This window comes from Colletotrichum gloeosporioides, assembly GCF_011800055.1.
Source record: "Colletotrichum gloeosporioides strain Lc1 chromosome Unknown consensus_40, whole genome shotgun sequence".
In the NCBI taxonomy this organism is placed as follows: Eukaryota; Fungi; Ascomycota; class Sordariomycetes; order Glomerellales; family Glomerellaceae; genus Colletotrichum; species Colletotrichum gloeosporioides.
The window spans coordinates 246942-261119 of NW_025544685.1; the positions used below are offsets into that span (position 1 = coordinate 246942).

The window sequence follows — 14178 nt, forward strand, 5'->3', positions numbered from 1 at the left end:
GATGTTGGAATCCATCTTTGGACCTTCAGCCCCAGCAGCAGTCTCGACTGACTCTGTCACTCCGCTTCACTATTTTGACGACACACCAATATGGCGATCTTTCATTCTCTACTCCCTCTTCGTGTTTGACGAAGTTTTGGACGCTGACACCCTTCGATCAAGCCTCGAGCGTCTTACTTGTCGGGAAGGATGGCGAAAAATCTCAGCCCGTTTGCGAAAAGGTTCGGCGGGTGCTCTGGAATATCACTTCCCCCAAATCAATGATTTGGAACGTGGCACAAGATCTGCTCTGTCATTTTCAAGAATCGATAACACTCAAATGTCGATTCGAGAGCACTCAGTAGCCTCGAAACTGCCACATTTACAACCGAAGGATGACAAGCGCCCAGTTGTGATGGGAGACACGGATAGTTATCTCTCACTTATGCGACGCCCAGACAATCCGCCCTTGAGTCTGAACGATTATCTGACTAGTGATGCGCCTCAGCTGGGACTGCACATTATTTCGTTTTCGGATGCAACGCTGGTCACGCTTTACTGGCCTCATACGCTGTTTGACGCATTTGGAAAAAAGGCTCTTCTCGACGCCTGGGTGTTGATGCTGCAAGGCAGAGATGATGAAATCCCATCCCCGTATGGAGGTGACGCGCCAGGGATTGACTTTGATCCTCTTGCCAAGTTTGGCTGCCACCCAACAGAACCATACAAACTCGGCTCTCAGCTCATGTCGAGCTTGAGTCTCGGTGCTTGGGGCATTGGCAATCTGTTCGAGTTCGTTGGTAAGCAAGAGACTCGCGTTGTTCGAGTGCCGAAACTGTTCCTGGACAAGTTGGTCAACGACGCCATGACCGAGCTGCACGACGGGTCTCATGAGCCCAATGCCACACTGTTCCTGAGCGAGGGTGATGTGCTGTGCGCATGGTGGACCAAGATCGCGACTGCTCATCTACCCGAAACTGCATCGACCCGGAGGCGCACTCTCGTCCTGAACAACGCCTATTCTCTTCGCAAAGCCCTTGGTGGCGAGACCGGACTGCTCCCGCTGAAATCTACAGGCCCCGAGAGAATGGATGCACCTTACCTCTCAAACGCAGTCGGGTTCATCAACGTGGTCGGCACTATGGCTGACGTTTTCGACAAGCCAGTGGGCTACATGGCGTCTCGGATTCGAAATGCTATCAAAGAACTGGGAACAACGCCACAAGTTGAAGCCGCTGCAGCCTTGGTGCGTTCGAATAAGATGAAGCTGCCACCGTTCTTTGGAGACAAATCCATGCACATGATCACATATTCCAACTGGACCAAGACCGACCTCTTCAACGTTGACTTTTCCAGCGCTGTTAAAGCGAAAGACTCCGGCAACAAACGACGTCGTGGAAGGCCGGTGTACATCCAAAACAATCAGGCGGGCTTCGGGCTACCCAATGCCTTTGTGATCATTGGTCGGGACTTAGATGGCAATTATTGGCTATCTGGATACATGAGCCAAGGGTTGTGGGCCAAGATGGAAGCGTCGTTTGAGACTTGGTGATGTGAGCCGAGGGCAAAATTGTGCGGCGTAGAACGTGGGTGGCTATCGGTTCGTTGTGTCAGAGTTGGTTTTTCAGGGATGAATCATGTTCGACAATCTTAGGCCCTCACAACATGTGCCTCTACTGGAAGAAACCTCACTGCTTCACGCTCACGTAATCGGAAGACACGGAGGCACCACCTCCGCTTAGTCATTGTGCATTCTTCACTGATGAAGGTCTAGCAGCGTCAGTTTGACTTGGTCCACGACTTGCCATTAACAAACGGCCTCCGTGCCCTCCGATGAGCCAACTTTCTGTCTATGATTCTGCTAGGACTCAGCATGTCGCCGAAACGAGCCTGCGACATTTGTTATCGACGAAAGGTAAGCTGTTCAACTTGTCGTATCTTCAAACAGTGCTGACTGAAAGTTGGATTGCAGATTCAGTGCTTGATACCTGAAGCAGGGGTTCCTTGCGATTGGTGCCGACACCACGACTCTGAATGTACTTTCAACAGAGAAGCTCCGCGTAAATCCAAGCAGAACAGGTAAAATCAACTGACTTACTTGGAAAACTCGCCTGGCATCATATCGCTAATTCTTTAATCAGGCTAAAATTGACGGACGTCCATGACTTGTACCAGCGCATTCAGCACCTGGAATCGGCATTGGCGCAGGCAACTGCGCAGCCGCTGGGGCGTGATGATGCGCTGAACTTCGTCACCCCCACAAGCTGCTCCGTAGAAACGCCGGCTTCTTTAGCGACCCCAGCAGCAGCTGAACTCACCCCCGTGTCTCGTTCAGCTCGAGAACCAGATTTTCCAGGCTTGCGACAATCTCCAAGTTCTGTGACCTCTCTCCCAACTTCCGACTTTCCCTGCTTTGCCTCTCATATCGGCCCGAACTGGTTTTTTAGAGGCATACATGCTTTCTCTGAACAGGGTCGCCAATGGATTTCTTCCAGAACGGGCCAGACCGTCGACTTGAGGAAGCTGCGACTGTTCACATCCAATTATGCGCCATCAACGAGTTTCTCTTCCGCGTTTCCTGGAGTATCAAGCTTGCCTGAAAAACAAGTTCTGCGTGAGCTTGCGTCATCATTCTTAATGTCCCCGCTGTGGCTCTCATTTCCAGTAATTGATCGTTTCTCTTTCGACGAGACACTTGACATCACATACGGCATATCGGCTGATAGACCTAACTCACCTACCGAGCTCGCGGCTCTGGCGTCTGTTTTGAGCATCTTGAGTCTAATGGGCCACTGCAAAGATTTGGGCAATGGCTACTCTGGTATTGATGCGAATGATTGTGCTAACAAAGCTCGTCAGTTTTTGATGAGTCTCACCGGGCATTACAGCGTAACAATACTTGAATGTTTACTAGCTTTAGTAAGTCTTTCTTGTTGCGCCTCTAGGTCTTAATTCATGGCAAAGCTTACTGAAGACCAATTTAGTATACCCATTCGACGCTAGATGGCCACTGGCAAGAAGCTGGCTTCTATCTTCCTCTCGCCTGCAGCATGGTGTCTGCCTTAGGGGGACACACCTCTGCCTCGCACAACACACCAGACGGTAGAACCACTCTTTCTGCAAAGAAAAGACTGCATCTTCGGAATCTCTTCTGGATATGCTATGTCGCAGACAAAGACATGGCGCTGCGCACGGGAAGACCGCCTCTCTTGTCAGCTGTTTTCTGTGATGTGTCCATTCCAAAAGACTATGACCAAAACCACGCCTACCTTCGATCCTTCGATGAACCAGTAGACCGCCCTATTTCGGTTGGCGACGGGCCAGTTCCGTATTTCTCGGGCGATCTCGTCCTTAGTCAAATTAAAGAGAAGGTTTACAGGCTTCTGTACTCTCCGGCTGTCAGCGAAGCTAAAGACACGACCTTGCTTCTTCACATCCGGGAATTGGATGAAGAGATTGAACGCTGGAGACTGTCGATACCGTTAGACTTTCGACCGGCATTGTCAGCCTCTCCGCAAACACTTCTCGCAATATCCCAAACAAACCCTCGGCAATACACCAGGTGTTTCGCCTTGCAATTGGAGTATCTACATCTGATGACCTTTGTACATACCACTGTAAGGAAGTACGACGCCGACGACAGCCAGAGTGATGGTCCACTTGACCTACATAGCGTGATTCACTCGAGCTACGATCTGTCTCTTGAGGCTGGTCGATCTATCCTTCGATGTTTGAGTCTATTTCTCTCAAATATGCCAACATGGAGTCTTTGGTTCGCAACCCGTTAATGTTGATATTTATAACCCTGCTGACCAAAACTCCAGGTCGTGTATATACCATGCCACGAATGCTGCTATATCACTTTTCTTGGATATGGTCATACATCCATACAGCCCAAATGGCTCCTTTGACCTTGAGCTCCTCATCTCGGCCGCTAACACCATCACATCCCTTGCAAGTAGAGCAAGGAGCCCGATAGAAGCTGACCGAGTTCAAGAAACGGGCGACTTCTTCATGTGGCTCATGTGGTTGGGATCATGCGCAATAGCAAGGGCAAAGGAAGCACCTCTTGATCTAGGATGATAGTTATGAGTCATGATAATACCCAGACGCTGTTATATCGCCACTCAAATGAAGACGACAAAGTCTACGCCCTGAAGTCTAACCTGTCTGGCCAATGTCTCTTGCACAAGTTTACCGATACATCCAAACTTGAAGTAGAATCACGCAGTCCTCCAAAATAGTTCCGAGAGACCCAAAAAGCCACGGCAGACTCGTCAAGAGGTATTCCCTCTCTTGATTGTATGCGATCACACTGAGACCATACATCAAATTGCCCAGAATGGACAGAAAGAGGAAAAGAGGTGCTAGGCCTGGGAATATGTGAGCACATGTCTGGTATCAGTGGCCCATAGCTTCGGGAAACTTACCTGCACAGGACCTGCCCCTGTAATTTTTGACAATCTGAGGCACCCGAGCACTTCATCAATTAGCGATATCTTCAGCGATAGGCCTCATTCAACATACCATAAATAACAGAGGGCCCCAAAATACCCCAGCACCGATCCAAACACTTCAACCGCCGACTTTGAGTCATCTGCCTTTGCGGTGAAAGCGTACAGGCTGTTCGTTAAAATACCAGCTTTGTACAGCAAAGCCCAGCCAGCTACTCCAGCCAGCTGTACCAGCACGATGCATACAACACTGTAACGCCAATGGAAAATGCTCGCGTTCACGTCTCTTCCGCCGTCGTGACTGCTGGGGAATGCCTCAATGCCTGATGCCGAGGCGTGGTGGGGCGCCACGTCCCCTGTGTCTTCAATGTCGGTTGAAATTAGTGGCTGTCTTTCTTGACTCATCGTCGCAGTCTCTTGAATGCGTTTTCGACTCAAATGGTTATAATACAAGCATTGGCAGATGAGTGTCGAATCAGAAACGCAAAGATAGGCGGATACGGCCAGACTTGCAGGTGCGATATGGTTGACGATGCCTCCTGCATTTCACACACGCATGTCAGATCTTGCTCGGGAGATGTCGGAAGGATTGCCTACCGAGAAGATTCGACACATCTCCAAGTAACCACACAAAGAGAAACGCCATTGATAAGCTGTCTGCACTCTGTCGTTGGTAGTTGGTGATGAGTTGGGGAAACTGGAGAAGCTCAGCACGCTGATCGCTAATGGTCTGAAGGAATATGTCAGTCATTTACCAAGAGACATAGAAATGCAGCCATGCTAATACTGCCCAGTATCTCGGATGCATCTTTCCCTGTTATTTGACCTGGCGAAAGGCCCCAAAACGGCGCGGAGGAGTCCATGGTTGGAGATGGACATGTAGATGAAAAGTTCAAGTTGCGGTAGGGTGGCTGCATGACTCCGAGATAAGAGAGACAATCATCCGATCAAGAGGGGACCAATTGGGTTGACTTATCGATGACGCTCAACGGTGAGCTCGCTGACTCATCAAAAGATGTATCTACTGGCTCGCCAACTAAGAAAATCCCAGCTCATTTCTGTAACTATTTTAGGCTACGCCAGCGCCTCAGGTGGGCGATGTAGAGCTAGCTCTCTCGACCGCCCGTTGCAAACGCTCTTACGTCCAAGCCACTTGTAACGAGTCGAACCCGACTGGAGTCGGTCGCGAAACAAGCCTGCCTAGTGCCGTACAGAAGGACATGTGACCATGCTTTTCGCTATTTGCGGTACCACATGCGGGCCTTTTTTCCGTGTCGCATCTTCCTTTGCAACTGCATCATTCCGTACAGTAATGCCTCTGCTGTAGGAGGGCACCCGGGCACGTAAATATCAACAGGAACGATACGATCAGCTCCTCGTACAACAGAGTAACTGTAATGGTAATATCCTCCTCCATTAGCGCAGCTTCCCATACTGATGACCCATCTGGGCTCGGGCATCTGATCGTAGATTTGGCGAAATGCCGGTGCCATCTTGTTGGTCAACGTGCCGGCTACAATGAGAACATCCGACTGCCGGGGGGAGGCTCGAAACATGTATCCGAATCGGTCTTGATCGTATCGCGGACCTGCGATGTGCATCATCTCGACGGCGCAGCAGGCAAGGCCAAATGTCATGGGGTACATCGAGCTCTGGCGGCCCCAGTTGGCAATGACATCCAAGGAAGTGCTGGTGCGCATGGCCCGGTCAGTTTGATTATTTGGTATTGAAAAGAGAAATACGAAGCGACTCACACGAGATATTCGACCAGTGATTTGGGCTTATCTTGGGAAGGGAGCGCGACCTCTCGCCGACCTACTCGAGACGACACGCTGTGTGGAGCGGAAGAATTGCTGACATGTCGGCTCAAGACCGGCGGGAGGTCTGTGATTTTCATCACTCCCAGTGGCCGTACTCGACGTAATGAAATAAAAATGAACATTTTTTGACGATCTCTACTAGTAATAGCTGGAAGGGAGGACAGAGAATCTAACACAGATGCAAGCAGCAACACCCTCATGAGGGCGCTCGCTTATATTCAGGTTGCTCACCTGTAAGGGCTGGGCAGGCAACACAGCTACATTCAAGAATCCCTGCCGGCAGCCCGTCGCAAACTCTTTATACCATTGACCAGACATCTCTCGCCAGAATTATCGAGAACGTGATTGGCGAAGCGGTCTCCGTCAATCTCCCGTCCTCCCAGAAGCCATCCGACGATGGCCGCAAGACTCCGCGGGATCCACTTCGGACTCGTCGCGAGAACGAAGTGGGGCCGTCTGAGGTTGGATGGCAGAGCTCGGGCTGCTGGGCGACTGAAGCACCCGGACCTGAAGTCTCGGCGGATTCATCCATCATTGACACATCAGCGCCGTAGACTTCGACTGATGGAATTCAGAACACTACTATCGGTCAGTATCATCTGCCCGGTTATAGGCCGACTTTTTGTCTCAGCCCGGGGTTGAAACTGGTTGAACGGTCACTTCATCTGCAGCTCCGTTACCTCGGCTATGACCACATGTCTTTGAGCCAAGTCCTAACATGGAAGACCTACCTCCACTGCGTCGCGGCCCCAAAAAGAGTCATCGGAAGGTTCGCACGGGATGTACGACATGCAAAAGGAGGAAGGTCAAGGTAAGTACCGGTGTCTTCTTAATCCCAACCGAGTATCTGAGGGTAAATCCAACAGTGCGACGAAGAGCAACCCATATGTCATCAATGTATCAAGCAGAAAGCAGACTGCGACATTACGTTAAGGTCTACCAGTAGCTTTCGCGAACATGAGCCTCTGGACAGGCCCACCCTCGCCCCCAGTCAAGCACCAGACCTCAACATGCTGGACCTAGAGCTTATCTATCACTGGACACTCTGGACCCACGACTCACTCACACTCAGCCCTCTTCTTCGGACTTTCTGGCTCAGGAATACTACTAAAGCAGGCTTCCGCTGTGATTACGTCATGCGGAGCATTCTTGCTCTCTCGGCCGTCCACCTAGCAGCGCCCACCCCAAGGCAATCAATCAAGTTTGAGGCCCATAATTGACTTGATTGCCACATCGCGATGCTATACTTGATTGATTGCCAATTAATTGCAATTAATTAGCAAATATCCCCACATATAGGTGAGGGCTCTAGAGGGGAGGGCTCTAGAGGGGAGGGCTCTAGAGGGGAGGGCTCTAGAGGTAAGGGCTCTAGAGGGGAGGGCTCTAGAGGGTAGGGTCCGGAAGGTTAGGGCCCGGGAGGGTGGTCCCCGGAGGGGAGGCCCCCGGAAGGGGGGCCGGAAGGGGGGCTAAAAGGGGGGGCCCGGAGCCGGGTTTTCAGGGCCGAGAGTCGGGCTGGATTAACGATTTTCCGGACTTTTCCAGGTCCCTTAGCCCCCTAAGCCCCCCCTTAAGCCCCCCCTTAAGGCCCCCCTATAAGGCCCCATAAGCCCTAGTAGCCCCCCTCCCCCCCTGTTAAAAGAGTCAAGGCAATCAATCAAGTTTGAGCCTCAAACTTGACTTGATTGACTAGCGATAGCTTCATAATTGATTGATTGATTGATTGAACTTGACAAGTTTACTTGCCTTGCGGGGAGCGCTGCCACCTAGGTCATGTTAACCCCGTCAGGGGCGAGACGCTTGTTCGGTATGCCCTCACTCAGCACAACCTGGCTGCCGCGACTGTTCGAGAATTGATACACCACAATCATGATTCAAAAAGTACGGAAACAGAAGAGAACATGTTCTTGTATTCCGTTCTCATCAACTTCCATGGTAAGCTGTGGCTATGGCCGGGCTCAGGAAAACTACAACCAGACCATATCTAACGTTCGTGTAGTCATCTCTCAGACCGATGACTCTCACGCCGCCTTCTTCGGTCGCACCGGAAAGACGGAAAACGACACTCCCGACTGGATGGCATTTTTCAAAGGCTCTAGAAATCTCTCGCTGGTCTCGTCGTTACTCGTCAGCCGCAGCCTCACCCATCCCCTCATTGAGCATATGGTGCAAATGTACTCCTACCGGGATCTTGTTGCTCACGGCCCCTACCTCGACTCGCTTCTTCAGCACATGAACACTGTGAAAGATGGCTGTGCCAAGTCAGAGATCTCCACATACTTGCATGCGGCTCAGGAACTGGAAGCCACCTTCGGGGTGCTATGCGAGTATCCCGAGACCCGAGAAATAATTCATGCCTTTCTCCTGATAAGCAATTTGTCAGACCACAGGGGAGACTTCATTGCCTTGCTTCAACAGCCCGAACCATCACAAGAAGCCCTAGTGATCTTTACATACTTTTGCATGATCCCACGACGGCTTCCACCGCGCTGGTGGTCAGAGAAGTGGGTCAAGGGGCTTGGAGATGGTGCTTTCAGCTTGCTTGACGATGAGCATAAGGCTTGGATCGTTGAGCCACCAACTTGGGACAGCTAGATATGCCCATGCTGAAAGGCGGAATACAAATAATCCAAAAAAGTCATGCGGACAAAATGAAATCGATTCATGGAAATTCTGTGAATTCTTTCTATGTCTACGTTTACTAGTCTCAAGTGCACTCATTTCGTTCGACTGTCAGCCACCAAAAGCTCCAACAGAGGCCCTTTCACAGCTTCCTCGCAGGGAACACTGAGTAGCTCACCAACCTGGACCGCGGCAGGCTTATCTGACGTTAGGATGGCGAAGATCGGGTCTTTCAAAGCAAACTCGATCTGGAAGTCCAACACCAGATCTCGGAATCGCTCCGTAAAGTCAACACAACTAATTCGAGGAGGTTGAGCGAACCGGATCATCATTTTGCTATCTCCAGCAGAAATTGCAGCGACCGGCACTTGTACCAGAAGCCCAGCAGACAGATGATCTTGAGCAGACAGGCTGACGCTTGCCTGGTCTGTCTCGGAGTCCCCGATCAACACCTTGATTCCGGACACGATTTCGCCTTCAAGAACACCCATGAATCTAACTTTCCAGTCTCGACCACCTGGCTCGTCGATGGTCAGCTCGCCTGACTCTTGACTCCATTCAACGTTGATAGACCGCTCTGAACCCGCGTCATTATCTCCAGAGCAGTCGTCCTGAGGTTCCTCAATGATCGTGAATATGCCATCTTGGCCAACGGCCACAAGGATTTCGAATGACGTGGGGTTCTTTCCGCCATTCATCGGGACTTGGGCAGCGTCCAAGGGTATGATGGAGCCCTCAGGTGCAAGCACAGGCATGTTCGCCAGAGTGCGCCACAATTGGATTTCTCTATCGCTGTCATATACAGTCCCAGTAAATATGTCGATATATCGAGCTGCTGTTGGTGGAAGCCAAACCTTGACAGGCGCATGAAGCGTTTTGGGGTTGGCAAGGTCGACAATAGGGGCCGCGACGAGTGATGGACCAAAGAAGTATTGATTGGGATACGCAAAGGCCTCTTTCCTCAACGGAAATTTCCAGTAGAGAGGCTGGACGAGTGGCTCATCATTCTCAGCGAAATCGGTGTTCAGTGTGTAGAGGTAGGGAATCATCCGATGACGGAGTTGCATGAAGGAAGTGATTACACGCTCCGCGGCTGGCCGATAGTTCCAGGGTTCCTTGGATCCCCACGGAGTATCGCAAGAGTGCAGGCGCATGATGGGTGAAAAGACGCCCAGCTGCACCCATCTGGCAACCAGCTCATCGTCTCGACAACCATGCATGTGGCCACCAATATCGTGCGACCACCAACCGTAGCCGATGTTCGAAGCGGTGGCAGTAAACTCAGGTTGGAAGCGTAACGAGTCCCAAGTGACAATAGAATCTCCAGAGAAGCCGATGGGGTACCTCTGGCTACCGGGGCCAGCATAGCGGGAGAAAATAAGAGCTCGGTGCTCTCCGTCAGTTTGCTTCTGGTCAAGGAACTGGAAGTGGTTGAGAAGCCAGAGGGGGTCTAGACCAGGGACGTTGGAGTAGGGGCCTTGTTGCCAGTCAATCCACCAGAAATCGCATCCCTTCTTCTCCAAGCTGCGGTGAAGAATTTTGAAGAAGGCTTCCATGAATTTGGGGTCTGTTGGGTCGAAGAGAATTGGTGTCTTCTCAGATGTATCATGCCCGAGGAAGGCGGCCATCTCTTCATACTGCTCCTCGTGATGTGCGATACCGACATGCGGATGATCGTTCAGCGTTATTTTGAGGTTTCGCTGATGCAGTGCATCTGCAAATGCCTTCGGGTCAGGGAAAAGCTCCTTGTTCCAGGTGTAGCCGGTCCAGCCCGAATGAGGCACCTCATTTCCATCAGCCAAATGCCAGTCCATATCCATGACGGCAACGGATAGCGGAATGCCCTGGTCGCGGAACTTGTCCATCAACTCGATATACGAATCAGCCGTGTACTTGTGGAATCGACTCCACCAGTTCCCAAGCGACCATCGAGGAAGTCGTGGAGTGCGTCCGGAGATGTCGAAGAAGGCCTTCATCGCGCCCTTAAAGTCGCTTCCGAAAGAAAAGAGATATCCATCCACGCGATCTCCCGGTCTTCTCGGGGCGATAAACCCCTCTCCGTCGAACAGCATGCTGTCGCTGTCATCAATGACAGAGAAGCCCGCCCGAGAAAGGACTCCAGAGCCCATGTCGCATCGGCCGTCAACACCATCGAGAGTCCGTGCCGTCCCTCCAAGGTTGAAACCTGGCTCGGTCCCAAATCGCCATGTAGTCTCCCACATGGTCGTCTGATGTGTAACTTCGATGGTGAAGCCATGGGGGCTGAAGCGTTTCTTGTCGTACGAGACGTGGATAGTCGGCGTGACGATCTCGAGTCGGTGCTCTGTCTCTTTGATGAGAGGTTTGTGCTTTCGGGGGAAGCGTCGGTTGATGGCAAACGTGGAGGCTCTATCTTCGAAAACATTGTCCTCTGCCCATTCATATCGAAGAACGAAGTCGTTGATGACAGTGAAGCGGTAATTTGGCCCGCTTATGATCGCGTCGCTGTCCGCGACGGGATCCGTCTCGAACTTGAATTGTGCCATTTCTATGAATGCTCAAGTCGTGGTCGAGCACCTCACTATGAGACGAATGTCGGCAGAGGAATGCCCGGAGGTCATGATGATCGTGATGAAAGAGACTTCGTTAAAAAAAAAGAGCGACTAGTCTTGGTCATTGCTCTGTGCCATCTCTAATGCCGTGGGAGCCATGCACCCCACCCTGCTCCGCAACAATCTGGAAATGTTCGCCGGGATTTCGCTTGAATTCTTCGTCAAAACTGTTCGCTTTCACCACCTTTGTGATGCTCGCTGAGACCTTCTCCACCACTATTTCAGGGGTGATAATGAAATTATTGACGGCAGATGTGGCCTATAGGAGCAACCTAATAGTGACGAAGTATCGATGATGAATATAACGAGGAGAGTGGGAGCAAGATGGGACTTGACAGGGTACATCACAGACGCAGAGAAGGATGCATTAAGGATGCGGATCAAAAGCACAACCTCTGGCCCTGCAAATACGGCACTTTGATCGAAGATCTCTCGATGCCTCGCCGTATGTATGATCGCTAACATGACTGATTCTCGATGGTGGCCCACATTGTCAGTCTCAGCACTTTGCTGTTAGTAAATCGCTAAATATCGCTAAATATAACACTGAGGGAAAAGTTGATTTTCCCCAACATTCCTTTCATCCTCGTCATCGTCCGTAGCGGCTTCTGGATCTGCAAGCCCTATTGGCCGAACATTAGGCACTGGAAGCTGTACCTCGGCCATGAAAAGCTGGAGCTTCTTATGAAACAAAGATTCTTCACCCCCTATGAGAATCAAGGCGCTCTGGAGTGCGTGTAGCGTGTCTCTCGCCCCAAGAAGCATGCCGGTGCCAGTGGGCCTAGGGCCACTCGGAAGTCTCCTGTTGCAGGCCAGTAAGTCCACTAAGGAGTCGGCGATGCGGAAGATCTTCAACTCCTATTGACGGTTAGCCGATGCACAAGCGGAACATGGGGATAAGACCAACCATTCCGTATCCATGGGTCTGGATCGCCTGTTTGGAGACAGATGAGAAAAGCTGTACGGTCTCGTGAGCAACTGAGGCGGGTCTAAGCATGCTCAGCATGGCGTCATCCATGTTACTTGACATCTGATAGTGTCGAAGAGCGTATTGCCACCAGAGGATGTGAATCCAGTTCCAAGTGACCATGACGTTGACTCGCTGAATTTCAGGGAGTGTCGGTCCAATCGCTGAAACACTGCACTCAGCCATGGCCGACACACCACGGTAGAGGTTGTCTTCGGTGCGTGGGTCCGACTTTGGGGTCAGCCTTTCTCTTGTCATCAGGAGGTTATCATCGAGTAGCGTGAAAAGCTGAGCAAGCATCTGAAATGATGGATCCAGCCCACCTATTCCTGGTATTAGGCAGTCCAAAGACGGCCAATCTTGAATAGGTGAGAGGCAGGTAGGAAACCCATTTTGAACACAGAAAGTTCTGGAAGAGGAGTCAGCTATGCTGGCCTCGCCTAACTCGTTTTCAGGGGGGCTGTAACTGGATTCGAGGGGCGTTCATACCGCTCAGTGACAAACACCAGCCAAAAGATCCGCAACATGAGCTCCCTCTGCTCGTTTGGAAGTTGATCGAATGTTTCCGGACGATGTAGGTTCTGCAGAGAAAGTTGGGCAATGGCTTCATGCAAGTACATCGCCCCAGCTCGGATTCTTTCCGTATTGGCAAAGTAGATGTGCAAGAAGAATGCGGTCAGCAGGGAGTCGATAGATTCGCTCTCCCGGTAACTGTGTTGGTCACGCAAATATTGCGCGTGACGGGCAAAGCTTTCAGCAATGTCGTTTAGGTCAGACATGGACCCATTTTGCTTCGAAAATCGCAGTTGAGAAAGTCGAAGTTGCGCGATGACGGTGGCGCAGACCGCTCCAGCCAGTGCGTAGGCTTCGTAGTCATCGGGGGAGTTTCTGACGAGTCGGGATACTAAAGAGTCGATATCCACAATCGGCCAGACCCAGATGAGACAGTCCTTAAACTTGGTCAAGTATTTGATGTAAAGCCGAAGTGGCAAATTGGCATTGTCGTGACCTTGAGTCCCCAGAGGAGATAGTTGTGGGCTATCCAAGGAACTGCTCTGCGGTCTCGAAAATTGTCTTCGGCGTTGTCGAACTTGCCAATCCTCGCCAGTTGAAAGAGGCGACTCCAAAGGTGTTTGTGGGGTTTTCGGGCTCTCGGTGCTTGATTGAAATTCTTGATCATTCCGAATCTGTTCCTGGTACTGCACTATTTTGTTGGAAGTACTCATCCGAGGTCCTTTCGGGCCTCTCTTGCGAGGAACTCGAAGGAACGTGCATTCCAAGGAGCGCTTCCAGCACTCGGTGCATGGGGGCCCTCCATTGCATCGTACTCTCCGCAAAGAGCACCCGTCGCAGGGGTTGCTCACGCGTGTCTTTCGCTTTTGCATGGTTCGGTTGCTGGTGATCACCTGTCAGGATAGAAGATATTCTGACGAGATATTCAAGAGTGAATACACGATAGTTGAAGACAGTTGCATGTCAAAGGGGATTTCAACCGAATAAATCAACCGAACTGTGGAGGTGGGGAAGTTGGGTGCGTGCGCTGATTTGCTGGCCGCCGAGACGCTGTTGATATTCTGCCCAGTTGTTAGACTGGAAGTTAATGGGGAGTTTCAACGAGAAATAATGCGACGGCATAGTTCCGACCTTTTCGCTTGAATTTGTCGCCTAAAATTCCCCAGACCTGCCCGCATATCCACATAGAACAAGGCGGCTAGAGCCATGCAGGCTAGTATGCCCGTGGCTTGCGT

General features: G+C 51.2%; 7 protein-coding genes across 7 annotated transcripts; 3 read left to right on the forward strand and 4 right to left on the reverse strand.

Annotated features, from left to right (window-relative positions):
- Positions 1-319: 319 nt before the first annotated feature.
- Positions 320-1531, forward strand: GCG54_00005106 (Transcriptional regulator sdnM; the record flags this gene model as incomplete). Its single annotated transcript, XM_045405137.1, has 1 exon — positions 320-1531. The coding sequence occupies one exon, from the start codon at positions 320-322 to the stop codon at positions 1529-1531; it is 1212 nt and encodes a 403-aa protein (XP_045264901.1).
- Positions 1532-1852: 321 nt separating this feature from the next.
- Positions 1853-4062, forward strand: GCG54_00005107 (uncharacterized protein; the record flags this gene model as incomplete). Its single annotated transcript, XM_045405138.1, has 5 exons — positions 1853-1894; positions 1952-2058; positions 2121-2898; positions 2964-3751; positions 3804-4062. 5 exons carry the CDS (start codon positions 1853-1855, stop codon positions 4060-4062), a joined length of 1974 nt encoding a protein of 657 aa, XP_045264902.1.
- A 111-nt stretch (positions 4063-4173) lies between these two features.
- GCG54_00005108 (putative vacuolar amino acid transporter YPQ1) lies at positions 4174-5296 on the reverse strand (the record flags this gene model as incomplete). The annotated part of the gene is made up of 5 exons (XM_045405139.1): positions 4174-4352; positions 4410-4459; positions 4507-4972; positions 5031-5163; positions 5189-5296. The coding sequence occupies 5 exons, from the start codon at positions 5294-5296 to the stop codon at positions 4174-4176; spliced, it is 936 nt and encodes a 311-aa protein (XP_045264903.1).
- Positions 5297-5671: 375 nt separating this feature from the next.
- Positions 5672-6133, reverse strand: GCG54_00005109 (NADH-ubiquinone oxidoreductase 19.3 kDa subunit; the record flags this gene model as incomplete). Its single annotated transcript, XM_045405140.1, has 1 exon — positions 5672-6133. One exon carries the CDS (start codon positions 6131-6133, stop codon positions 5672-5674), a length of 462 nt encoding a protein of 153 aa, XP_045264904.1.
- An 838-nt stretch (positions 6134-6971) lies between these two features.
- On the forward strand, positions 6972-8845 carry GCG54_00005110 (Sterol uptake control protein 2; the record flags this gene model as incomplete). The annotated part of the gene is made up of 4 exons (XM_045405141.1): positions 6972-7064; positions 7120-7378; positions 8021-8185; positions 8250-8845. 4 exons carry the CDS (start codon positions 6972-6974, stop codon positions 8843-8845), a joined length of 1113 nt encoding a protein of 370 aa, XP_045264905.1.
- A 122-nt stretch (positions 8846-8967) lies between these two features.
- GCG54_00005111 (uncharacterized protein) lies at positions 8968-11397 on the reverse strand (the record flags this gene model as incomplete). The annotated part of the gene is made up of 1 exon (XM_045405142.1): positions 8968-11397. The coding sequence occupies one exon, from the start codon at positions 11395-11397 to the stop codon at positions 8968-8970; it is 2430 nt and encodes an 809-aa protein (XP_045264906.1).
- A 600-nt stretch (positions 11398-11997) lies between these two features.
- On the reverse strand, positions 11998-13815 carry GCG54_00005112 (uncharacterized protein; the record flags this gene model as incomplete). The annotated part of the gene is made up of 3 exons (XM_045405143.1): positions 11998-12321; positions 12371-12890; positions 12920-13815. The coding sequence occupies 3 exons, from the start codon at positions 13813-13815 to the stop codon at positions 11998-12000; spliced, it is 1740 nt and encodes a 579-aa protein (XP_045264907.1).
- Positions 13816-14178: the final 363 nt, after the last annotated feature.